The sequence below is a fragment of the Leopardus geoffroyi genome, chromosome X, assembly GCF_018350155.1.
Source record: "Leopardus geoffroyi isolate Oge1 chromosome X, O.geoffroyi_Oge1_pat1.0, whole genome shotgun sequence".
Lineage (NCBI taxonomy): Eukaryota > Metazoa > Chordata > Mammalia > Carnivora > Felidae > Leopardus > Leopardus geoffroyi.
The window spans coordinates 57,360,126-57,387,218 of NC_059343.1; the positions used below are offsets into that span (position 1 = coordinate 57,360,126).

Consider the following 27,093-nt stretch of genomic DNA (forward strand, 5'->3'; position numbering starts at 1 on the left):
ACAAATATTCTCAAAATGTCTATACTACCGAAAGCAATCTACACATTTAATGCAATCCCTATCAAATTATCAATAGCATTTTTCACTGAAATAGAACAAACAATCCCAAAATTTGTATGGAACCACAAAAAAACCTTGAATAGCCAAAGCAGTCTTGAAGAAGACAAGCAAAGCAGGAGGTATCACAATTAGGACTTCAAGTTATATCACAAATCTATAATAATCAAAACAGTATGGTATTGGCACAAAATAGACACATAAATCAACAGAACAGAATAGACAACCCAGAAATGGACCCACAACTATATGGTCAACTAATCTTCACCAAAGCAGGAAAGAATATCCAATGGAAAAAAGTCGCTTTAACAAATGGTGTTGGGAAAACTGGACAGCAACATGCAAAAGAATGAAACTGGACCACTTTCTTACACCATACACAAAAATAAATTCAAAATAGCTTAAAGACCTACATGTGAGACAGGAAACCATCAAAATCCTAAAGGAGAACATAGGCAGCAATCTCTTTTATCTCAGCCATAGCAACTTCTTACTAGACATGTTGCCAGAGGCAAGAGAAACAAAAGCAAAAATTAAGTACTGGGACTTCATCAAGATAAAAAGCTGCACAGCAAAGGAAACAACTAACAAAACTAAAAGGCAGTCTACAGAATGGGAGAAGATATGTGAAAATGATATACCTAATAAAGGGTTAGTATCCAAAATACATAAAGAACTTATCTAATAAAGGGTTAGTATCCAAAATATATAAAGAACTTATCAAACTCCCCACCCAAAAAACAAATAATACAGTTAAGAAATGGGCAGAAAATATGAATAGACATTTTTCCAAAGAAGACATCCAGATGGCTAACAGACACATGAAAAGATGCTCAACATTGCCCATCATCAGAGAAATGCAAATCAAAACCATGATGAGATACAAAACAAAACAAATGAGCAAAGGGGTAAAAGAAAGAAAGACAAACTAAGAAATAAACTTTTTTTTTCTTTTTAGCTTTGTATTTAAATTCTAGTTAACATACAGTGGTTTCGGGAGTAGAATTCAGTGATTCATCACTTGCATACAGCACCCAGTGCTCATCCCAGCAATTGTCGTCCTTAATACCCATCACCCATTTAGCCCATCCTCTACCCACCTCCCTCCGTCAACCCTCAGTTTGTTCTCTATCTTTAAGAATCTCTCCTTGTTTGTTTCCCTCTCTCATTTTTCTTTTTTGTTTCCCTCTCCCCTGTGTTCATCTATTTGCTTCTTAAATTCCACATATGAGTGAAATCATATGGTATTTTTCTTTCTCTGCCTGACTTATTTTGCTTAGCATTGTCTAGGTCCATCCATGTCATTGCCAATGGCAAGGTTTCATTCTTTTTGATGGCTGAGTAATATTCTATCATATATATATATATATATATATATATATATATATATATATATACACACACACACACACACACACATAGAATGGCAAGGTTTCATTCTTTTTGATGGCTGAGTAATATTCCATCATATATATATATATATATATATATATATATTCCATCATACACACACACACACATACCCCATCTTCTTTATCCATTTATTACTTGATGGATAGTCGAGCTCTTTCCATAGTTTGGCTATTGTTGATAATGCTGCTATAAACCTCAGAGTGCATATATCTCTTCAAATATATAGTTGTGTATCCTTTGGGTAAATACCTAGTAGTGCAATATCTGGATCATAGGGTAGTTCTATTTTTAACTTTGAGGAACCTCCATACTGTTTTCCAGAGTGGCTGTACCAGTTTACATTCCCACCAACAGTGCAAGAGGGCTTCCCTTTCTACACATCCTGGCCAAAACCTGTTGTTTCCAAGAAACAAACTCTTAACTATAGTCAACAGACTGATGGTTACCCAAGGGTAGGGGGTGAGGGGATGGGTTAAATAAGTGATGGGGATTAGGGAGTGCAGTTGTTATGATGAGCTTCAGGTGATGTATGGAATTATTGAATCAGTATATTGTATACCTGAAACTAATATAACACTGTATTTTACTAACTGAAACTAAAATAAAAACTTAAAAAAAGAACTTTTACAATTCAACCCCCCAAAAATATAATTTAAAATGGGCAGATGACATGAATAGACATTTATCCATAGAAAACATACAGATAGCCAAGAGACACATGAAAAGATGCTCAACATCACTAATCACTAAGGAAATATAAATCAAAAACACAAGAAGATACCACTCATCAGAATCACTAGAATCAAAACAATAAGAAATAATATTACTCAGCCACAGAAGAGTGGTGGGATCCTGCAAATTGTGACATTGATGGTCCTAGAAGGTATAATGATGCTAAGTGAAATAAGTCAGACAAGGAAATATAAATACCATAGATTTCACTTACAAGTGGAATCTAAAAAGTAAAACTAATTAATAAATAAACAAAGAGCAGAATCAGAGCTATAAATACAGAAAACAAGGTGAGAGTTGCCAGAGGCAAGAGAGGTAGGGCGATGTGCAATGGTTGAAGGGGAGTGGAAGATACAGGCTTCCAGTTATGGAATGAATAAGTCACAGGGGTAAAAGATACAGCATAGGGAATCAGGCCTTGTGCTGAAGGCTCGGAGCCTGGCGCCTGCTTCGGATTCTGTGTCTCCCTCTCTCTCGGACCCTCCCCTGTCGCACTCTCTTTCTCTCTCTCAAAAATAAACATTAAAAATTAAAAAAATAAAAAGATACAGCATAGGGAGTATAGTCAATAATATCTTAATAGAGATGTATGGTGACAGATGGTAGCTACACTTGTGGTGAACATAACTTATAGAGTTGTCCAATCACTATGTCATACACCTGAAACTATAAGAATCACTGAAAATAAGAATCACTGAAAAAAAGAAGAAAAGAATGGAATAAAAATAGTTGTGTTTAAAAAATATTTTTTCTTTTTTCTCTTCCTTTTTATGTACATATGTATGCATTTATATATGTACAATATAAACACAATAGAAGTTAGAACATTTTTTTTAACTTCCCTTTCCCTCTTTTCTGTTGTTGATTTAGTTCAGACTTTCTCCAGGAAGCTTTTTTTTTCAACTAGCCAGTATATTCCCTTAGGTCTCCCCTCTTTAGTATTTTCGTATCCAATTGTAAATTCTTTCAGGATAGAGTTGTGTTTCATTATTTACTGTGCTGCCTTCCATAGTCATGCGTGGTGAGGGCTGGTTGCTTGGTGATGGTCTGATTTCCTCAAAACCTGCTTTGAAGTATGATGTAACAATGCTACCTCTAGCCAGCTAAAATGGTTAGAAACTTGTCCAGGGCTAGCACAACTTGTCTATGAGTGCAGTGTTGCTGCAATGGCTACCATATCACCATTCTGCCAGGCTGAGGTAGCTGACCAGCTGGCTGGTAGCTGGCTGATGGGACTGGGCTTTTCTGTGTAAATTGTTCCTCAAATAGCTTTTCTGGTCAAGGACATGGCCCTTCTCATGTTGAGTGCTGCCTCTTAGTCGGCAGTATTTGTGTAGCCATGCTTCCTTGCCAGAACCTACCTGCACATTGTCAAGAGCTGTCAATGCCATTAGAAACATAAAGGATAAGCCCCAGAGAAAGAATACAAAGGACTGGGAGGAGGAAAAAGAATGGAGAGTTATGACCTTAAGTGTGCAGGTTGCTAAACCCAATGTAAAACACACCCTGCACATAATAATTCCTACTGTTACACATGAAATTTAGCAGGAAAATTATGAAAATAAAATTATTTTGCAAGGGGAGTCTACACAGACATTGGTTTCAAGGGACCTATATAAGGTTTCATGGCCACACTCGTGGCCCTCCAGATTGACTTCAGATTGAGCCTGCCTCTGTTAGAGCCTGCTCTTATAAAGATCATTCTAGGCTTGTTGCAAGGATAAAATGAGATGATACATGAAAATTGGTTTTATAGACTATAAAACAATATGCAAATGCTTGGTGTTCTTTTTGTAAGCTCCTGAGAGCACTGACAGTGGTTTAATGTTGTCCAATAGTGTCTTCATGGGAGTTTGGAACAGATTTTAAACACCTGTATCTGAAGAAAATCAAATCCACCTACAGAATGAAGAGAATTGGGTCCCCAGGAGGGAAAAACATGTCTGGGAGATACCTAAATTGTGTTTGGGGAGTGGTCGTTACCTAACCATGTAAGAAAAACCTTGGGTTTCCTGAGTGTCCTCAATTGATGAGAATTGTTTTCTTTAGAAGTAATTTCCAAGAAAATGCCTGTGATCTCATTGTCAGTGAAACTGTTGACACTTCTTTAAAAGTGTCTGTTAACTTATAGTAAATTACAGTGGGAGTGCATGTGGTCCCCACATGAATGTACTATGGTCACACTGTTTTAATAACTAAAATTTAAATCACAGTAAGTGACTAAAAAGTAAACTGCTGCTGCTTCTGCTCCTTCCATGAAAATGACCCTTTTTTCCATTTAGCTTCAATGCATGAGATTTCATATCAGTTCTTCACCTGAATGCATGAGTCTTCAATCTCAGGAATGGTTGTTGACTTCTGTGTTTATGGGCATTTCATCCCCATGAAGAACTACCCATTCCCTCGCTGCAAAGACTGAGCCTGAAAGATTTTTCTCTCTAAGGAAGAATCTTTCTTATACCTTTCTTGTTACAGTAGTAAAAAAACACAAACAGACTGGGGAGGTCTGATAGTTGGGAGATACCTTGCCAATAACCTGACCTTTGGTGTGGAGCTCCCTCCAACTCTACAATGTCATGGGAGTTTCTCCTGTGACTGTCTTGGAGAATAAACACTCTCTGTTAATGTCCAGTAACTTAATTTTCCATTTTCTTTTTTTAACAGGTCCAGTTAAAAACAAGAAAAAGGGTAAGTTAAGCTCCTGATTTTATGAAATTGCTCTCATGTCTTTTCTAAAATTAGAAGAAAAGGGGCACCAGGGTGGCTCAGTCAGTTAAGCATCTGACTTCAGCTCAGGTCATGATCTCACAGTTCGTGAGTTCAAGCCTCGCATCAGGCTGTCTGCTCTCAGTACAGAGCACACTTGGGATCCTCTGTCCCTCCTCTCTCTGCTCCTCCCCCTCCCTCCCTCTCTCTCTCTTTCCCTCTCTCAAGTAAATAAACATTTAATTTAAAAATTAAATAAATAAGTAAATAAATAAATTTAGAAGAAAAAAAGGGAGTAGGATTTTTATATAGTCTTTCAATGCTGTTTGTTCATTGATTTATTCAATCACCTGTGATCTTCTCGAATATTGTAGCTTCTGTGGAACAAGAAATAGAGATTGTGTTTTGGTGATGATCCATGAAATTGCTACTCTAGCAGCGTATGAAAGTTGTTTTTATTTTTCTTTCTTGCTCCCTCTTTCATACAATTAAATTTACATCTCTTTTATTCATTCTTCCTTACTCTTTTCCCTGTCCTCCTTTGTCCTTTTTTTGCTCTCCTTTATCAAATCACTGATCATCTGTAAATTAAGTCCTGATGAATTAAGTCCTGAGACAGCTTGTGGGGACTAGATATACTACCTTCTGAAAGATGTCAGTACCCTATTCTTGGCCTAAAAGCTATCCCCATCCTATGTCTCAGTCAGGGAAGATGTTTCTTGCTTTGGAGTTTCAATATCATTTTCTCTGTGATGGAAAAACTAGGCTGAAGTAATACCCTGATCTTTTAGTCTTTTCAAAGAAGCTTCTCATTGAGCAGATCCATTTTGCCATTGTTGGGTCAGTAAGTTTCTGATATACTTCCAACAGGACTAGTCCAAGAGCTTGTATAAGCACTTGCATACTTGAAGAGTATACAGACATACATACAAAGAGTACCCAAAGACAGAACAAGTTCCAAAACACAAAAGTAGGCAACATGGCAATATGGTCCACTCCTTAGGACTAAAAAAAAAAAAAGAAAGAAAAAGAAACTACAAAACCAGTTTTAAATACCTATTTGTTTCTGTTTTCCTACATAGAAAGAAAAAAGAGTGAAATTAATGATTTTTCATTAAAACGCTTTAACCAAAATGGTTCGGTTAAGATTTCTGGAGCTTCATAGTATGCCAATCCCAGAGTAGTCCAAAAAGACTGGTGTCAGCCACTGCCTGCCACTTCTCTGAGTACTAGGGTACTCTGGTGGCTTGAAGTACCATGGCCCACATGGAAAACCTATGTTGCTACTGTAAAGAAACTGAGGAATAGTCTGGCCTCCTGAGGACCTCATCTGAGCAAAGGTGGAAAAGAAGCCAAGAGCTGGGATCAGTGAGGAAATCTTTCTCCATTGGGCCTGGGCACTCACCAAGATATTATGTATTTAAGAAAGTAAATTTGACTTTTAAGCATGTATGTTTTTTTTCTAATAGTTTTTTTTTAAGAGCAGGTTTAGGTTCACAACAAAATTGAGGGGAAAGTACAGAGTGTTCCCATATATTCCCTGCCCCCACATGTGGATAACCTCCCCCACTGTCAGCACCTTGGACCAGAGTAGTACATTTACTGTAATTGATGAACCTCCATTGTCATACCATTATCACTCAAAGTCCATAGTTTACGTTAGACTTCATCTTGGTGCTGTGCATTCTATGGGTTTTGACAAATGTATAATGACATAGATCCCCATAGATTACAGTATTATACAGAATAGTTTAACTGCCCTAAAAATCCTCTGTTCTTGGCCTCTTCATCATTGCCTCTGCCCTAAGCACTGGCAACCACTAATATTTCTATTGTCTTTTTAGTTTTGCCTTTTCCAAAATGTCAGTATGTAGCCTTTTGAGACTGGCTTCTTTCACTTAGTAATATGCATTTAAGTTCCTCCATGTCTTTTCATGGCTTGATAATTTCTTTTGATTTTTTTCCTTTTTTTCTTTTAAGTTTTTATTTTAATTCCAGTTAGCTAACATAAACTGTAATATTAGTTTCAGGTGTACAGTATAAAGATTCAACAAATCCATACATCACCTGGTGCTTATCACAAGTGTACTCCTTAATCCCCAGCCTCTATTTCACCTATACCCCCTCCCCTCTGGTACCATCAGTTTGTTGTCTATAGATAAGAATCTGTTTCTTGGTTTGTCTTTCTCTCTCTCTTTCTCTTTCCTTTTGCTTGTTTGCTTTGTTTCTTAAATTCCACATGTGAGTGAAATCATATGGTATTTGTCTTTCTCTGACTGACTTATTTTGCTTAGCCTAGTACTCTCTAGCTCCATCCATATCACATCTTCTTTCTCAATTCATCAGTCAGTGGACACTTGTGCTATTTCCATAATTTGGCTACTGTAGACAATACTGCTATAAACATCGGGGTGCATGTATTCATTTGAATTAGCATTTTTGTATTCTTTGGGTAAATACCTAGTAGCACAATTGCTGGACTTTAGGGCAGTTTTATTTGTAACCTTTTCAGGAACTTCCATACTGTTTTCCAGAGTGGATGTACCAGTTTGCATTCCCACCAACAAGGCCAGAGGGTTCCCCTTTCTCCACATCCTCACCAACACCTGTTGTTTCCTGTGTCATTAATTTTAGCCATTCTGACAGGTGTGACGTGATACCTCATTGTAGTTTTGACTTGCATTTCCCTGATGATGAGTGATGTTGACCATCTTTTAATGTGTCTGTTGGCCATCAGTATGTCTTCTTTGGGAAAATGTCTATTCATGTCTTCCACTCATTTTTTAATCAGATTATTTGCTTTTATGTGTTAAGTTTTATAAGTTCTTTACATATTTTGGATACTAACCCTTTATCAGATATGTCATTTGCAATTATCTTCTCCTATTCTGTAGGTTGCCTTTTAGTTGTGTTCATTGTTTCCTTTGCTGTGAAGAAGATTTTTATTTTGATGTAGTCCCAATAGTTTATTTTTTATTTTGTTTCCCTTGCCTCACGAGACATATCTAGAGAGAAGTTGCTATGGCCAATGTCAGAGAAGTTACTGCCTGTGTTCTCTTCTAGCATTTTTATGGTTTTAGGTCTCACATTTAAGTCTTTAATCCATTTTTAATTTATTTTTGTGTATGCTGTAAGAAAGTGGTCCAATTTCATTCTTATGCATGTTGCTGTCCAGTTTTCCCAACCCCATTTGTTAAAGAGGCATTCTTTTTCCTACTGGTTATTCTTTCTTGCTTTGTCAAAGATTAATTGACCATATAATTGTGAGTTCATTTCTGGGTTTCCTATTCTGTTCTATTAATCTATGTGTCTATTACAGTACCATACTGCTTTGATTACTACATCAAGCATGTAGTTTTTAACTTTTGTCATATCTCCTTTAAAATAGAAATTATATACTAGCCAACTGGATCAAACAATACATTTAAAAAATTATTGGGGCGCCTGGGTGGCTCAGTCGGTTGGGCGTCCAACTTCAGCTCAGGTCATGATCTCGCGGTCCATGAGTTCGAGCCCTGCATCGGGCTCTGGGCTGATGGCTCAGAGCCTGGAGCCTGCTTCCGATTCTGTGTCTCCCTCTCTCTCTGCCCCTCCCCCGTTCATGCTCTGTGTCTCTCTGTCTCAAAAATAAATAAACATTAAAAAAAATTTTTAAAATTATTCACCACGACCAAATGGGATTTATAGGGATCCAGGGCTGGTTCAATATCCGCAAAACAGTTACCATGATTCATCACATCAATAAAAGAAAGGCAAGAACCATATCATTCTCTCAATAGATGCAGAAAAGCATTTGAAAAAATACAGCATCCTTTATTGATAAAAACCCTCAAGAAAGTAGGGATAGAAGGATCATACCTGCAGATCATAAATGCCATATATGAAAGACCCACTGCTAATATCATCCTCAATGGGGAAAAGCTGAGAGCTTTCCCCCTAAGGTCAGGAACATGACAGGGATGTCCACTCTCACCGCTGTTATTCAACATAGTATTAAAAGTCTTAGCCTCAGCAATCAGACAACAGAAAGGAATAAAAGGCATCTAAATCGGCCAGGAGGAGGTCAAACTTTCACTCTTCGCAGATGACATGATACTCTATATGGAAAACCCAAAAGATTCCACCAAAAAACTGCTAAAACCAATCCATGAATTCAGCAAAGTTACAGGATATAAAATCAATGCACAGAAATCGGTTGCATTCCTATACACAAGTAATGAAGCAACAGAAAGACAAATCAGGAAATCAATCACATTTACAATTGCACCAAAAACTATAAAATGCCTAGGAATAAATCTAACCAAAGAAATGAAAAAATCTATACACACCAGAAACTATAGAAAGCTTATGAAAGAAATTGAAGAAGACACAAAAAAATGGAAATATACTCCATGCTCCTCAATAGGAAAAACAAATATTGTTAAAATGTCAATACTATCCAAAGCAATCTACATATTCAGTGCAATTCCTATCAAAATAACACCAGCATTCTTCATGGAGCTAGAACAAACAATCTTAAAATTTGTGTGGAACCAGAAAAGACCCCAAATAGCCAAAGCAATCTTGAAAAAGAAAACCAAAGCTGAAGGCATCATAATCCCAGACTTCAAGATGTATTACAAAGCTGTAATCATCAAGACAGTATGGTACTGGCACAAAAACAGACACTCAGATCAATGGAACAGAATAGAGAACCCAGAAATGGACCCACAAACGTATGGCCAACTAATCTTTGACAAAGCAGGAAAGAATACCCAATGGAATAAAGACAGTCTCTTCAGCAAATGGTGCTGGGAAAACCAGACAGTGACATGCAGAAAAATGAACTTGGACCACTTTCTTACACCATACACAAAAATAAACTCAAAATGAATGAAAGACCTAAACATAAGACAGGAAGCCATCAAAATCCTAGAGGAGAAAGCAAGCTAAAACCTTTTTGACCTTGGCCACAGCAACTTCTTACTCAACACATCCCTGGAGGCAAGGGAAACAAAAGCAAAAATGAATTATCGGGACCTCATCAAAATAAAAAGCTTTTGCACAGTGAAGGGGACAATCAGCAAAACTAAAAGGCAACTGACATAATGGGAGAAGATATTTGCAAATGACATATCAGATGAAGGGTTAGTACCCAAAATCTATAAAGAACTTATCAAACTCAACACCCAAGAAATGAATAATCCAGTGAAGAAATGGGCAAAAGACATGAATAGACACTTCTCCAAAAAAGACACCCAGATGGCCAACCAACACATGAAAAAAATGCTCAACATCATCATCATCAGGGAAATACAAATCAAAACCACAATGAGATACCACCTCGCACCTGTCAGAATGGCTAACATTAACAACTCAGACAACAAAAGATGTTGGCAAGGATGCAGAGAAAGAGGATCTCTTTTGCACTGCTGGTGGGAATGCAAATTGGTGCAGCCACTCTGGAAAGCAGTATGAAGGTTCCTCAAAAAATTAAAACTAGAACTACCCTACAACCCAGCAATTGCACTACTAGGTATTTATCCAAGGAATACAGGTGTGCTGTTTCAAAGAGGCACATGCACCCCCAATGTTTATAGCAGTGCTATCAACAATAGCCAAAGTATGGAAAGAGCCCAAATGTCCATTGATGGATGAATGGATAAAGAAGACGTGGGGTGTGTGTGTGTGTGTGTGTATCTATATACACACAATGGAGTGTTTCTCGGCAATCAAAAAGAATGAAATCTTGCCATTTGCAACTACGTGGATGGAACTAGAGAGTATTATGTTAAGTGAAGTTAAAGACAAATATCATATGACTTCACTCATAAGGAATTTAAGATGCAAAACAGATGAACATAAGGGAAGGAAAGCAAAAATAATATAAAAACAGGGAGGGGGGACAAAACATAAGAGACTCAAATATGGAGAACAAACAGTTGCTAGAGGGGTTGTGGGGGGGATGGGCTAAATGGGTAAGGGGCACTAAGGAATCTACTCCTGAAATCATTGTTGCACTATATGCTAACTAACTTGGATGTAAATTAAAAAATAAATTAATTTTTAAAAATGGAAATTATAATAAATGTAGAAAGCTCACCTGGCTTTAACAAGGATACTCTCTGCTCCTAACACAAGTCCAGGGATGACTTTCCTTCTTAATAGGTAGACTTAGGAACACTTTCTAATTACAGCTACTAGTTTTGTTTTGTTTTTTTTCACCCATTAACTAAACAATGAATAAGCATGTTATATTTATCAGAAATAGAGATACTGAGGTAAAAAAAAAAAAAAGTGGGAAAAAAAAGAAAGAAAAAAGAAAAGTGGTGCCTGCCCTCTATCTTGAATAGTGGAAGTACACACAAATAATTACAGTGTAAAAAATGCTATCATAGAAGCATGAACAGCGTGCTGTGGGAGCACAGAGAAAGAACATGTAGTTCTCCCTGGTGGAGTAAGGAACCACATCTAAGAAAAAAAAAAACAGGGCTGCCTGGGTGACTCAGTTGGTTAAGCATCTGTCCGACTCTTGATTTTGGCTCAGGTCAGGATCTCAGTTCATGAATTCAAGCCCTGTATCAGGCTCTGCACTGACAGTGCCGAGCCTGCTTGGGATCTTCTCTCTGCCCCTAGCCCCCCCTCAAAATAAATAAATAAATAAATAAGCATTAAAAAAGAAAGAAAGAAAGGGGTGCCTGAGTGGCTCAGTTGGATGTCTGACTTTGGCTCAGGTCATGATCTCAAGGCTTGTCAGTTCGAGCCCCCGTGTCAGGCTCTGTGCTGACAGCTCAGAGACTGGAGCCTGCTTCAGAATCTGTGTCTCCCTCTTTCTTTTCTCCTCCCCTGCTTGTGCTCTCTCTCTTCTTCAAGAATAAATGGGAAAGAAAGAAAGAAAGAATGAAAGAAAGAAAGGAAGAAAGAAAGAGAAAGAAAGAAAGAAAGAAAGAAAGAAAGAAAGAAAGAAAGAAAGAAAGAAAGAAAGGGAAAAAGCAGTATTTAACCTGGACTTTGAAGGAGAGGGGAAGAAAGAGGGGGAAAAACATTCCAGCAAAGGGAACCGCATATTCAAATCCCCCAGAAGGATGAGAGCATGGCATGTTTGGTGGAACTGCAAGTAAGCTAGTGATGTACTATAGGCTATGTGTGTGGTGGGGAGTGGCACCCAGTTGTAATGTTCTCCAGTGAGTGAGCACTGAGAGAACACAACTGCTAGTGACAATAGAAGGCAATTGTCCAGGCTAGAAGCCCTGTAATTACAATCCATAGAATGCAATACCTCTGGCAGGGACTCGGATTGCTGCTTAGCACTGCTACCTTGTATGGGCCATTATTGGAAGGAGAATGCACATAGACCTTAAACATTTACTTTGACTGAAAGTGATTTAGAAGCCACTTAATACAGATTTCCTTGGACACAGTGAATAGGCACATGCGTGAAGAGGTAAATTGAGTTGTTCATTTAATTTCCATCTCTAATAGAATTTTCCCCTTCTATAACTAACTCACTCACACTCATTCTCTGTCTCTCCCTCTCCCTCCCTCGCCCCCTCCATCTCTCTCATTCTCACTCACTTGCTTTGATTTGTTTTTTCAACAATTTGGTTTTCACTAAAAGGTTAGGGAAATGCCCCTTCTGTGAAGTTTAGCTTTGAAAAGAATGAGATTACTCTTCCATCTAAGACTGCACAGGATAAATTTCTAAGTACAGAAGTCTATGGGCTTTTGTGTCATGAAGTGTCCTGTTAAAGTAAGGAAACCTGGAGAAGGAATTCAACCCTCTAAATGCATCCTCTCGTCCAGAGGTCATTTTGCACATGCTTCTCTCTGGGCCAACTTTCTGGAAGTTACGCAAATGTGAGAAGCACACATGCCTAAGCCTGGTTACAGAGGAGCAAAGAGGACCAGCTGCAGAACTGGATCCCAGCAGGAGCTTTTTTCCAAATGCTTTCCAACATTTTCATAAGTGAACATCCTCTGTTTATGCTGCAACCATTATTCTTTTTGACTAGAGGAGTTTCTGGCTGTAATTCTTCCAACATTACATTAGCAATCACAAGAGATTCACAGTCTTGACACTGAAGTTTGTACCCAAAGAACACCCTCTAGCTTGAAAAATCAGCTAGGCCTGAAAATTCTGGAACTTAGAACAGTCTAATATGCACCTTCCTCTACATCTATGCCACCCAGAGAACAATATGGAGAAACAAACCTTACAACCAGGCTAGGGCAGTTTCCTGACTGCCAGGGTTAAGTCACTCTTCCTTATGGAACCTCAGTCTTGGGAGGAAACTGAGAGAAATCATCAAGGCCAAGCTCCTCGTTTCACTAATGGAGAAACTAAGGCTCAGGGAGAGGAAGGGATTTGCCCAAAGTGCGTCTGTGGCAGACCTGGGGCTTACAGCCTTATCTCCTGACTACAGATTTTGTGTTCTTTCCACTGCACTAGCTGGAATTGAAACTTGGGCACTGAATAAGCCTGACTTGGAAGCCGCCCAAATCTGAAGGGAGATGGCTTTCCTGTTCAGCATCTTGAAATTGGCTAATCTAGAAACTGGGCAGATCCAATCTTTTGCTGCTGCTACGTGCAGGGAAAACACTAAAGCTCCTTCCTGCCTCTAGGTCTTTAAGGCTCCAGGGACACTCCATGGGAGAGAAGCTCTTTGGACCTTCCTTTCCTCCCTGGGGAAGGAGCCCCACAGTGACCCCATTGTTCCATTCCAAATGCAGATGTGGTTAGACATGGACAACTGGCCTCTTGAATGGCATTGCCATAGGGATTGAGTTTCTTGAAAATGCAGCATTATTTTTAAAGGAGGGCCTGATAAACTAGGTCACGATTCTCCTGCCTAAGAGTCTGGGGAGTAAGGAGTCAGAGTTATTAAGGAGATGTTTAAGTGAGATTTAAGAAGGTTACATTTAAAACTAAGAGAGTACCACTGGTGGAGATACTGTCATGGAGTCTCTGATCAAAGCCCTGTATTCCTAGGATTTCCACAAAATTGTGAGAAAGTAGTGAAGGGAAGAAGACACCCCTTCTATGGCTACCTGCAGTGGGTAAATTGGGCTGCACAGAGCCAAGGAAGTAAACAGGACTTGCAGGTTTTGGTTCAAGACCACAGTTATGACTCAGTCAAATAGCTACATCCTGGTGGGAATGTTGGAAAGACTGGAATATAGAATAGAAGGGCCAGGATTTTTCTGAAAGGACAGTGAGGAGGAAAAGGGGAGGAGTTGGTGGGTTTGATTAATAATACATTCGAGAGAATAAGGCCTCTGAGGAAAGATGTTGGGAAGCTACATTATGCAGCCTATAAAAATGGAGGTTGATAGGTGATTTAATGTCTTTGAGCATATGAAGGTGGTTATGTGTATGATGGTAACTATTATTCTCTATCTACACAAAGAATAGAATAAGAGCTTCAATTGCCACAGGAGGAAATTTCAGTTAAATATACAGAAGAACTTCCTAACAGTGAGGGGGTGATAAACACTGGAACATGTTACCAAGGGACTTTGCAGAAGTGCCTTTCCCAGAGATCTTTAAAAATAGGGTTTAGAGAGGTCAGCTGAAAAAGCAAAACCTGCCAACTGCCTCTTTAGCTTTTTCTACTCTCCACCTCCCCTTCTTTCCTTTAATCTCTCTTTCCCTCCCTCCCACTCTCCCTCCCTCCCTCCTTCTCTCCCCATTCCCCCCAACCTCTCATCTCCCAAACTCCTTCTCTTTTGCAGCTACAACCACCTCTATACCAAGCCCTAATTCCTGTACATCCTGACTTCTCTAGGAAACCTTCCTGGAGTTGATATTATTCCCAAGGTCAGGCCGTCCTCCTAGCTCCCTCTTGTCATCTGCATCAATTCCACCAAACTGAGCAGTAAATATGAAAGCCACACTCTTTAACTATAGCCTAATTCTCAATTCTAAAAAGTGACCCACAAGTCTGGCCACTTGGTAATTCTAATCTTTTGGACTCAGCTGAAATGTAACCTGTTTTTTGAAGCCTTCTTTGACCTCTTAAAAATTTTGTCTACTAATTTTGCCACTAATATAGCACTTATACTATCCTGTGGCTGTGTCTGTTTCCTAGTAGACTGAGCTCCTTAAGGGTCATTTATTTCTATATCTTCAAACCAGTTCTGTAAATAATTATTCATGAAAGAGGGTTGGGATGTGTGTGTGTGTGTGTGTGTGTGTGTGTGTTGTATAGTGTAATAAAGGTGTTTACCTTTATTACAGCAGGAATTCCCAGAGGGCTGACCTTGTTTCCTTAGAAGTCTGTAGAACTCCTGACAGTATATTATCAGTCAATAACTACAAATTTAACACTAAATCTTGTCTTTTAGGAAAGAAGGCAGGACCTCCTGGGCCCAATGGCCCTCCAGGACCTCCAGGACCTCCAGGACCCCAAGGACCCCCAGGAATTCCTGGAATTCCTGGAATTCCAGGAACAACTGTTATGGGACCACCTGGCCCTCCAGGTCCTCCTGGTCCTCAAGGACCCCCTGGCCTCCAGGGACCTTCTGGTGAGTTCCTCTGTCTCTCCACCTGCCCCCAGGCTCCTTGCAAGTACCTTAAAAGAGCAGGAGTAGGTGATCCTGAGAGAAGTTTCAAATGGTGGTGATGGCTTTGGTGAGCAGTAAGAAAAGCAGGTCTCCCAGCTCCCAGCTCCATGGAGAGCTGGGAATGTAAGAAGGCAGGAGGGCCTGCCCTACTCTAACTTCCTGTGTATACCAACATGTCAAGGACAGGCCACCTGTTCTCAACCTTTTCATCGCAATCCCTCCCTGACTCTAGGCCTCCCTGTATTGAGCAAGTAAACTCGTATATATCAGAGTTCCAGTGGGGGGTGGATTTGGTCTGTTCTGATTTTCAGCATCTATCACCACATGGCCGGCGTCTGATTAGAAGCAGGCTATGGAGAGGAATGTTGGGGACTAGAAAAAGTGGCAAGCTTTATAATAGTCTCCTCCCATGAACTCTGACATGCCTTTCCCATAGAGGTAGAAAAACAGTCACTGGTAGTCAAGCAGTTGGAAACTTAAAAGTCCCTCAGACTGTGGAAGAAGCAAATGCAGTCACTGAGACTGAGGAACCAAGTGCCTCTTGCACTACATCATTACTGCACCACATTGCCCATTCAAATAGCATCTAATCTCTATGCATCTTTTCCCTTGGGCCCAGAAGGGCATCCAAAAGGTATAGATGCCAGTCCAAACCTGCCTAATTGGAATTGACAGGAGTCAGACTGCCAGGGCTTAGGTCAGTTGTTATTTCCTCCTCCTGCTCCCCTCTTGTATCTTGGGGCTTTAAAGAAATGGACTCTCTACAAAACTGATTTCTCTAGGCCCCAAAATTCTGGGTCTTTGACTCATAGTTCAAGTGGGGCTAATCAACATTACTGTGACCACAAGAGAAGGAGATAGAGGGGTTTTTTTTCTTTATCCAATCTTTCCACAGATACTGAGCATTTTCTACATACAAGAGATAGATTGATAAGTGGTCCCTGTTCCCATGGAGTTCATGTCCTAGAAGAGGAGAGACCTGATTAAAGAAGCAAGATCTTTACAAATGGCAAAGCTGTCTATGAAGAAAATTAAAGAAAGGGAGCAAAAGACTAAGGAAGCAAGTAACATTGTCTCAGGGTCACACAGTGGCAGGACTGCTCTCTCATCTGTCTTTATGGGTGCACAGTGAGGCTTGCCTTGGGCCAGCATTAGCAAGAGGCCAGTTTCCCCGCTGGATGCTAGGCCCTCTGAAGAGACAGGTCAGGGACAAGTAACAGAAGGAAGTGGTATCCTCCCCTATCCCCAGGCCTGGCTGCCCAAAGCAAGTCTCACTGCCACTGGCTGCCTAGGTAAGGGGAAAGGGAAGTAGAAGGAGCATGCCCTCTGATTGTCCTGTCCTATTTTGCAGGTGCTGCTGATAAAGCTGGACCTCGAGAAAACCAGGTTGGCTGGGAATTGCTTTCTTCCTGGGGAGGAGGGAAGGCCACAGGCTAGAGCCACCTTAGAATTTGCTCCCTATTAAAATTGCTGAGGCTTTGTTTTGTAAGGATACCCTGGAGCTCCTGAGATGGTTCACTCACAGCCCCCTCTCATCTATGAGCAGAAAAGCTTTGCCCCAGGGCCTGCCGTTAACTAAGGGAACTGAGTCTTGCCAAGGCCATTCCCCCCCACCCCCCACTGCACAGAAGACAGAGGGTCACCATATCCAAGCTCAGGAGTCAGCTGAAATGAGATGCCAGTCAGGCCTATCGACCTGAGCCTCCAACTTCCCAGCTACCCCAGACACCTTGTTGGCACTCAGGCACTCAGACCGCCTAGGATCAGGAGCTTGAAAATCAGCCAACCAGCTCCAAGCCAAACCCAGCCTGGGCTTCTGCCTTAAAGGCCCAAAGGGCTCCTCCCTTGTCTTTAGAGCTTCCTAATCTTTGTCTATTGGCAAGTTCTGCTGCCTTGCCTCATCTCATCTCAGCCCTCCCTCACTACAGCTGTTTGGCCACAGTTATAAATGTACACAGCTGCACAGTGCTTGATGGCTTGCAGGGAATTTTATATCCATCACCTCGTTTGATCTTCAGACATCCCTGTGAGAGAGGCCAGACAGAGATTCTTTAAAATCCCCATTTTACAGTTAGGGAAATGAGGCTCAGAGGCATTCCATTCTGCTGAGGGCACATAGCTAGGAAGTGGCACAGCTACAAATCATATTACTCACTAGCAGAGATGTGGTCACTGGCATCCCAAGACAGGAGAAACAGATCAGAATTGGGATATGAAAGGAGAGTAGAAGTCAGAGATGAAAACATGGAAACTGGTGGCTAAGCAAGAAGCCATTACTCCCAGTGACTACTCTTTCTGTCCTTCTCATCCTCCCAGCCAGCTGTGGTGCATCTACAGGGCCAAGGGTCAGCAATTCAAGTCAAGAATGGTAAGAGTCCAAATAGACTCTCTCCCCAAGAGGAGCTTCTCCTCTTCCTTACCTCTAGCCTTCAGGTAATCACCAGCCTAGCTCCTCCTGGGCTGCTAAGTACCCTTGGCGGTAGGGGGCCATTCTGCATGCCATTTGCCCTCTACTGGCCGTCCTGGGTAATTGCTTGCACTGAGACCCATCACTACATACCAATTCCATTTACAATCACTGATGAGGAAGCTGAAAGGGACTTGAGACATCATCGAACCTGGGAACTCCTGGGAGAAGCAGGTTGTATCAGAGTCACCATGGGGATATGTGTAGTTTGATCAACATTTTCCCAATACAAACTAGAGAAGGTAAAACTACAGAAAATTAAATTCTTCTTGTCTGACGGGTCTCCACAGAAAATGGGTGGAGGGAGTTTTTCTTGGGGTGAGGTGGGAGCATTTTAGACTCTCTACGGAGTATGAGATGCTAGTATCTATAAAAAGGTGAAACAGGTTTAAGGAGGTTAAAAAAAAACGGATTTAATGTAACCCCTACATTTAAAAGATGGGGAACCAGAGTCCCAGAGAGATTCAATAATACCATAAGAAATCATACTGCCTTATATTTGTATGTACTTTAAAATTTTCAACATACTTTCTTTGTCTTTCATGTTATATGATCCTCACAACAACCCTATGATATAGGTATTAGCTCCTTTGTGCAGAGACAGAAACTGAAGCTCAGAGAGGCTAATTAGCTGGCCCAGGTTTTCAGCTAAGTGGAGGAGCCAAGATTCAAAATTATGTCCATCTGATTCTTTCCACTGCACTATGCTACTTCGGTGATGTATGTACACTCCCCTGAATGACTAGGTTCATCATTTCCCCCAAAGAGACATGAACATTCATTAACGAACAGCACTTTAAAATAATGTCCAGTCCCCAGGGTGCACAAAGCCTAAAATGCATGAACCCCCAGGAGCCTTGGGAAGCAGCAAGCCAGCCAAGATGCCAGATGCTTACAGAGCTTGGAGTGGAAGGGAGGGGCTCTGAGTGCAGAAACAGTAAACGAAGCTTAAGAAACCTGCTGCATGGGGACAGCTCCTAAGAGCCCAGTCAGTCCTGAATTGGCTGTGCTGAGCTTCGTTAATGATTGGGCTTAGCCACATCCTGGACTGCCACCTGGATGCCTGGAATTTAACAGCCTCAAAAGTATAAGTAGGAACAGAATAGTAGCAAAACCCAAACAATCCTGCTGGGACCAGGTGCCTTGGGTCCTGGGGTCTTGGATGGGCCATAATCACCATCTGTCCAGGGAGGAGTGAGACAGGCAGGAAATAGATTTGTCTGGGTGGACGGGTGGCCTCTGTGCTTATTCTATGCAGGAAGCTACAGATTTTGCTCCCACTACCACACAGCAAGACTGATTCCAGCCCCTCTGGGCCAATCCCTAATAGTAGTTTATGCTGATCTTCAGTTCTACCACAAGCAGAAGGGAGGGAGGCAGGGGTGGAAGGACATCATGCAGAGCAGTCATTTGAAGGGGTAGAGCCAGGGCTCGCTTCCTAACTCCTATCCCACCCACTTTCACCTCGAGGGAAGATGAGGTCTTCCAGAAGGCCAGTTTCCTCACACCTCAGAGAACCAGGCCTCCTGAGACTAGCCCAACATGGACATTCAAAACATAATTTCTTGGGTGAAGAACGGAAGGTTTTGATGGGTACAGACCCCATGGGCTTGGACTCCCTCCTCTGGTGGTAGGAAGGAACATCCCTCTCTGTGCAGGATTGAAATGGAAGCTTGTCCTCTGCCCTCACATACCGTTTCTCACTGTCCAGCAAAGGTGGTAGGATTCTCCCTCTGCCCCAAATGGGGTTGGGCTGACAGACAGATGCTTTACCAAGGGTGCCTCAGGTCCCAGATACCCTCAACATCCTTTTGGCTCATTCTAGTGCTACTTGGTGGGCTATCCCTCACTCTCATAAAAGATCCCCCTCTCCTGTGGGGTCCTATTACCAGTGGTCACCCATCCCAGCTGCCATGAAATCTGATTCACTCCTGATCCCTAAGGTTCTTCAGGTGGACAATTCCTTGGGCTGAGTGGTTTCCTGGAGGGCCCAGAGAAGCCTTCCAAAAAGGAATGGGCATGAAAGAGCTATAAAAAGGAATCTTTTAAGGAAAAGGACAGACAACACCCACGAACCTGTAAGACAGGAGAGAGATTCAGGAGCTATGGCTGAAGAAGTAGAACGGAATAATAAGACCTAGCCTGCCACTCAGTGTCTGAATTTTGCCTGTGCAGTCCCCAAAACAACAAAGAAAATAGGGCAGCATGCCCACTCTCTTCTTACCCCCACTCCCAATTCCAGCCAGAAGGTGTTAGTTACAGACCCTTCCAGATGGAGGGGTCAGGAAAGGAGAGAGGGAGACAAACAAGTAGACCCCAGGAGCCTGAGGCAGGCCTGGCAGCTGCTTCACAAACTGAATGCTGTCTGCTTCCAAATACTGTTCTTAAAGCTTGGCCCCCTGGGCTACCCAGGTTGCATTGGGATAGGGGTAGGGGGTTGCTGCTTGATATTTCTTGTTTCTGTTGCCCAGATTATTCTGACATGTACTGAGTGACTGCCCTTCTCTCATACTGAGATCTTTCAGGTGGAGTGCTCAATGACTGGTCTCGCATCACTATGAACCCCAAGGTGTTTAAGCTACATCCCCGCAGCGGGGAGTTGGAGGTACTGGTGGACGGCACCTACTTCATCTATAGTCAGGTAGAAGTGAGTACGGTCTCAGGCCTAACTCTTCTTACATCCAGAATGCAGATCCGGTGTAGGCCACATAGGGGCACTGTGGAGCCAGCCAAGACCAGCTAACTTCCTGCTTTCTAGGGTGACTGGGGTGGGGGCCCTTCACTAGGAGTTGAAAGGAGGGGAGAGAGAAGGGACTGTTTTGGTTTGGATTTTTTGCCCCCTAGCGAGATATCCTTGAAAAACTGAAAAGAGGCCCTTCCCACACCCTGCAATCTGATTCCCTCCTGCGGGGCCACAGAGCCCTTGTTTCCCCACCGAGCTGTTTGGTTCTACTGCCAAACTTGATCTCTGTCTCCATGTATTCTTTGAAAGTCAGTTGCAGGGCTGCTGAGCACCCCTTCCCCCCGCCACACACACGGCCAACTTTACAATAAATAGTGCTCCTGCAGACTTTCTCTCCACCTCGAAAACATTTTTGACGGTCTTTCCTTCCTTTCTCTCCCATTTGCTTGTCTACCTTTCTGTTTCTCTGTCATTCCCTCCTCCTTCCTGCCATCATTCTCCCAGCCCCTTTCACCCCCAGTTCCTGTCCTTGTCCTGCCCTGGGCCCATTCCCCACATCTGCCAATGCCCATCCACTTCCACGCCTGTTGTTTGCCTCCACTGTGGTGGCTCCTCCAAGCTAGAGGTAGATGAGCCCTGAGGTTGGGGCTTCTGTGGGGCAGGCAGCAAGCAGGCAGATGGACAGAAAGACTACAGAGCCAACAGAAGGATCTCACGGGACAGTGGCCAGAGAAGGTGGGTTAACCAGCACTTGCTAAGCCCACCAAGCATTCTGGCACAGCCTGGGTCCTGACCCAAGAAATCATATGGCACCCAAATACATTACTCCTTCCTAAACAGCCTATGGAGGGAGCAACCTTTCATAAAGTGATTTAGGATGACAGATGAGGGTTCCAGTGTCCAGGGGGCCCATAGGTATAATCCCAATGTCCTATAGGCCATTTCTCCTAAACTACATTGGCAAGGGGAGAAGGGGACTCAAAGCTTGGGCTGAGGTGTTTTCTGGGCCTAGAATAGAGCTGGGAGTGGCCTCAGGCCTTGAACACCTTGACAACTGGGAAAATTTCCCTTGACACCAGACCTTTGAACATAGGTTAGCACTTCCTCCAGGCCTGGGTTTTGTCCTTTATCTCATTCGTGGTGGATAGCACTCCAACTCTCTGGATGTTTCCTTAATCATCATGGGGCCAAGAGGCAACTGTCAAAACCAGTGAGAAAAATCCAGTCACGGGGAGGGGGCACCGCAAGCTGAGTGAGTGGCCATCCTTAAAGAGCCTAAGGAATGGCAGGTTGTTACTCCACCCTGTCTGGGGAATCAGTGACTTCTAAGTTCAGCCACAAATAGCCCTTGGGGCTTGAATTTGGCAGTTAATTTGTATTCACTTGTCTGTAGCTCCAACTGAGCACCTACTGTGTGCAGAGCACTGTGCTTCATACCAGAGCTGAGGAGGGCAGAGGGCAGGGGAGGGGTTAGGAGGAAGCAGAGGGGTGATAAGGGCATGGTTCCTGCCCTCACAGAGTTTACAGCCCGTGTACTATTGAAAAAAGATTTGCTCAGCCACCCAAGCCAGATGGAGTGGGGGAAGCACCGTGTATAAGCCCATCATCTTGCCTTTCCTGTTGACCAACTAACATGCCCTCAGTGGCACTGCCCCCTTCACAAGGTGTGCTCGCAGCTCATCTGAGACAGTCCTGTCTGTTGTCGCAGGGAAGGGCCCCACCCTCTCTTTCCTCTCTCCCCCAATCCCTTCTCATTGCCTCTCACCCAGGTATACTACATCAACTTCACTGACTTTGCCAGCTATGAGGTGGTGGTGGACGAGAAACCCTTCCTTCAGTGCACCCGCAGCATCGAGACAGGGAAGACCAACTACAACACTTGTTACACCGCCGGCGTCTGCCTCCTCAAAGCCCGGCAGAAGATTGCCGTGAAGATGGTGCATGCTGACATCTCTATCAATATGAGCAAGCACACCACCTTCTTTGGGGCCATCAGGCTGGGCGAGGCCCCTGCGTCCTAGATTTCCCCTGCCCTCTGTTTTGCCCCTGCTCGTGCCCCTGCCCCAGGTTTGGGAGCCAGGACTCCCAGAACCTCTACAAGCTGCTGTGGAGTGAGGTATATGGGTGTTGCAGCCAGAGACAAATACCCCAGTGCTATTTATTCCCCAGTGACTCCAGGATGACAAGGCCTGCTTGACTTTCCAGAGCAGCCTTGAGTTAACAGGACAGTTGATAGAGCCCCAGAGTTTGCATGAAGCAGGACCTTCTTCCTTGGCTTCATGTTTACTGGCTCCTGGCGTGACTCTTCAACCTCAAGCTCCCTATTGTCAAAGTTTTATTGTTTCTTGCACTAAAGTGGGGTTCCAGGGAAGCAGGCAAGAGAAAGCAAAGGTGTACGCCAGGCTGCGGGGAGGGGGGGCAAACCTCTGAGCCTAAGGGGCTGCTGTTCCTCTCTTGGGTAGGGCTAGGGGCAATTGTGGGATGAGAGCAGAGTGCTGAAGCCAGAGCACAGAGGCAGGGAGGGGAAAGGCACGTGCTTGTGGCAGAGACCGAAAGAGAAACCTGCCAAGCAGGGCATCCTCAACAGTGGAAGCATCCTTGCTGCTCTGCACCACAGCCTGCCAGAGGGTCAGAGTGTTCTTCCCACTCAGGCTGAGAGCCACTTTGCGACAACTCGCTGGGCTTTGGGGACAGGAGGTTTGCTCTTGGAGCAGTTGCAGAAAATGGCCAGAAACCAGCCTGCCTAAGAACCTGAAGGCATACTGGGGCCACACGTCTTTCACTTTGTTTACAGCCACACTCCACGCTCAGAAAAATCTCTGGCTCCCTTTCCAATTGCTCTCTTTCCCAGCCTGACCAGAAATCCTGTCTTCTTTCTCCACAGAGCCTACCTCTGTCTGAGACAGGTGCCTAACCTGGGACCTGTGCTTATTCAAGTTTGGGATACTCTTTAGATGACCTGGGCATAAAGAGACTTTCCCGTTTATTAAGCAACACAAATATTCATCTAGTCAAGTTGTGTCTGGGGGCAATAGGTTGGACTGGATGGCCTCCAGGAGTCCCTTCAAATTCTAATATTTAGCTTCCATGATAGTCTACAAAAATTCCCAAACTCTAGCCTGCCCCTGGGCATCAACAAGGCAGAACTTTTCTGCATGACCCCAAAAGGGCAAGAAAGAGGAGAGGACAGTGGGCTTTTTTCAAGTTAGCTGCAACCCAAGTGGTCATTAGCCTAGGCCTTATCCAAAAGGGCAGCACCTGATGCCCTACTGACCCACCTTTCTTCACTCTGGCTTTAGAAAAGCCACAGCAGAGTCACCATGGATTCCAGTGCTGCTTCCCTGAATCCAGGCTCCAGAGAAGCCAGCATCTAGGCACTGGGCAAAGCTCTGCCCTGTACCCAGGTCCAAAGACACCTTCCCCCCCCCACCCCAAGTTTCCCACTGAATCATAGAGTGGGACCATTCAAGGGCCTTATTTCTAACTGCCTGGGACCAGTCTGGTTTCTGGATGCTGGGTCTAGTCCAAAGCTGGGGAGGGCCAATCTTGTATAGTCTGCTACCTCTGCTCCTGAAACAAGTTTCCCTTTGGAGAGATTGGGGATAAAGCCCTTCAGGCAGTGGAAACCCCCCAAGAACAGGGACTCATTTCTCAGCTGTACCTTCCCTTTCCAAACAACTACAGTGCTTGGCCCTTCAAGGGTCAGGGTAAGAGGTGGTGGGCTATGACACCATCATCTGGTTGCTAATGAGAGCCTTACAACCCCAAGTAGGGCAAACTGTAGGCATGTGTCTGGCCCAGGCTCCTCTAAAGTGCCTTAGACAGTCCTCAGTTATAGCAAGAACTGAAGGGAACCTCTCCTTGAAGTTTGGAAAGTACTTTCTTATTATGTCCTTCGATGATACTATAACTCCCATCATTTAGACAAGGCTCAGAGAAGTTACGTGCTTTGACCAGGATCTCAGCCAGGTCGGACTCCAAAGCTATTCCATTGTGCTACACCATTGCGTTGTATTTGTGGTCTAGAAAGAACTAATAAAAATGGGAATGAGGACCCCAAATCCTTCAACGTCCCTGAGAGAAACCCAGGAATGCTCGTTTCCATTCCTTGATGGCAATTCCTTGATATTCTTTTGGCTGCCAGAGGCTTCATGGAAAAAGAGTAGGCCATTTCTTTGGGAAATAGCCATCAGCCATAGAGCTCTTATGAAAGCTCAGAAGAATTGTCTTGGCACCATGTCTAAGCAGCAGGCCTCTAGTACCAACAGAACTGTACCCATCATGTTTTTCCACTCACCTGGTAATCCAGCCACCTATCATGTATCCAGCCCCTGCTGCAGGTGAGGTCTTCCATTGGTTATCCTATAGACAGTTTATAGGAGCTGATCCACTTCCCACAGCTACTAAATGATTCCTGATGTCTTTCTACCATACCACAGAGAGCTCTGTCTACCAGGATCTGTCCTAATGGAGGAAAGACCCGAGAGGATGTGTGAGGAGAGGGAAGGAGAAGGCTTCCTAATTGTACCCCTAAAGGACATTCTGAAACCCATTCTATTCTCCAGACATAGAGGGGATTATAGGGGGAAGAGGATTTGCACAGGACGTTTTACTCATTGTGAAGCCCCAAAAGGAACCCTAGAGGGAAGGAGGTGATGAAGGAAGCAACAGATAGCTGGGGAGCCCAGTTGCAGCAGTCATTGGCAAAGTGGTGAAGCAATTTGCTAGTAAGAGGATGTGGAAATAGATTTATAGTCTGGAATTCCGCTGATGTGAGTTCACCAGAGGGCCAAGGCTAGCGTGGATGATGGGACGAGGACATTTGTGAGTGAGCAGATGGCAGAGGTTTGAAAGAGAATTGCATGGCAGGGGCCTTTGCCAGCTACTTGGGGTTCAACAGCCAAAGCTGGCATAAAAGATAGCTTTGGGGGGCTGCTCAGCTACTGGCTCCTTGGGAAATGTAGTCTTGGCCTTAGGTCCCCCTTCATCCATCCTGAGTCAAATCTCTTTTCCTGAGTAGGAACGGGTTAAGAACCCTGGAGGTGAACAAAGACTTCAATCCATGTGCAAGTACATGTGTTTCCTATAACTTCCGGTGGGTGCAAATAGATTCAGAGAAATTTAGAGCTAGAAACAGAGGTCCAGAGATGGAAGGTGACCTACCCAAGGTGAAGGAGCCCTGACCTGCTGACACAAAAAAGCGAGGGGGTGGAGCAGTCCCTGTCCCACACAGAACCCCTTCTTTCTTCTACCCACAGACTTCAGACTAGAAGTACTTGGCCCCCTTCAGGAGCCTGGCCAGGCAGGGAAAAGAGTAGCTGTAGCCTTTGTCAGAACTCTGCCCCCAAGGCATTCATTTTCCCTGCTCTGGCCTCTGGACTGAAAGGCTCTCCACTGGCCTAATACCAGGATGTCCTGAGGCTGCCCTGGCACTGCCTCATCCCCCACCTCCCAGCCTAGAGGCTCCCCTAGGCCATGTAAGCACAAAGAAGGAACCAGACTCTTTCTTTTAATTCATGTCAGGGCTCCCTCCAAGAGGACTTGGGGTGTGTCATTTCTTTATTCAAAAAACTTCCACTAGGGGTGGAGGGTGGGCTTCACGGGGAGATTGGCCTGGAGCAGGCCCAGTGCTGCTTTGGGGGTCAGCATCCAGTGTGAGATACTATGTACATAAACTATACATAATGTATATAAACTGGGATGTAAGTTTGTGTAAATTAATGGTTCATTCTTTGCAAATAAAGCTTTTTTCCCCATTCTTGAAATAGACTTAAGCACTACCTATATGCTAGGTGCTTCTTTGCAAGCGTTGCCACACATGAGCTAGGGGAAGGACCAAGGCACTCATGTCAGAGGGGGCAACAGAAGGAAGGAGGTCTGAATTTCCTGTCCCAACATCCCACATCCTCTCTGTGCGTCAGATCACACGTTCCCCATCCCTAACACCTTAGGTCTTTTCCTGTAATTGCCTGTCCAGTAAGCCAGAGGTCCTACAAAGAAAGGAACATTGTCCTGAGGCAGAGACACAGCACGGAGTTACCCTTAGCTTGACACTGTGGCATCTGTAATGGATATTTCATGCCTGAGCCCATAACAGCTTGGGTCTACCCAAGATCCAGCCTCCAGCCCCCCATGATGTATCATCCCATTTTGCAGATGAGGAGACCAATGCTTAAGGAATGATGCCCAACTAGAAAGGTTACTTAAACTTCCGAAGGGCTGTTGACAAGATCTTACACTGTAAATGTTCTTTTAAACATTCAGATGCCATGGAATTTAGGGCATAGTTTGCTCAAGGATAGGAAATGGGCAAAATAACTGGAGGAGAATAATTTTGTATAGCTGTCCAATTTCCAAAGTTCAATCACATTCAGTATCATTTGATCTTCCCAATGGCCTCTGAGGTAAGCGGGGGACGGATTCTTCATCCTACAGATGAGGAAACTCGGGCCCAGAGATGACAGATTGTTCCATGTCCTATGGCTTGAGGGTG

The 27,093-nt window shown here is 43.4% G+C and overlaps 1 protein-coding gene across 5 annotated transcripts in view; it reads left to right on the forward strand.

The window, feature by feature from the left end:
- The window catches only part of EDA (ectodysplasin A), a 431,757-nt gene extending 405,392 nt beyond the window's left edge, over positions 1-26,365 (forward strand). Inside the window, exons 3-8 of one of the 5 annotated variants that reach the window (XM_045472684.1) lie at positions 4,867-4,890; positions 15,232-15,411; positions 16,802-16,836; positions 17,767-17,818; positions 20,434-20,558; positions 22,370-26,365. In XM_045472684.1, the coding sequence (XP_045328640.1) occupies positions 4,867-4,890; positions 15,232-15,411; positions 16,802-16,836; positions 17,767-17,818; positions 20,434-20,558; positions 22,370-22,621 (668 nt within the window). In that variant the 3' untranslated portion in view covers positions 22,622-26,365. Of the gene's footprint in view, positions 1-4,866; positions 4,891-15,231; positions 15,412-16,801; positions 16,837-17,766; positions 17,819-20,433; positions 20,565-22,369 lie in introns of all 5 variants that reach the window. The other 4 variants (XM_045472686.1, XM_045472687.1, XM_045472682.1 and 1 more) reach the window with 4 other exon arrangements.
- Positions 26,366-27,093: the final 728 nt, after the last annotated feature.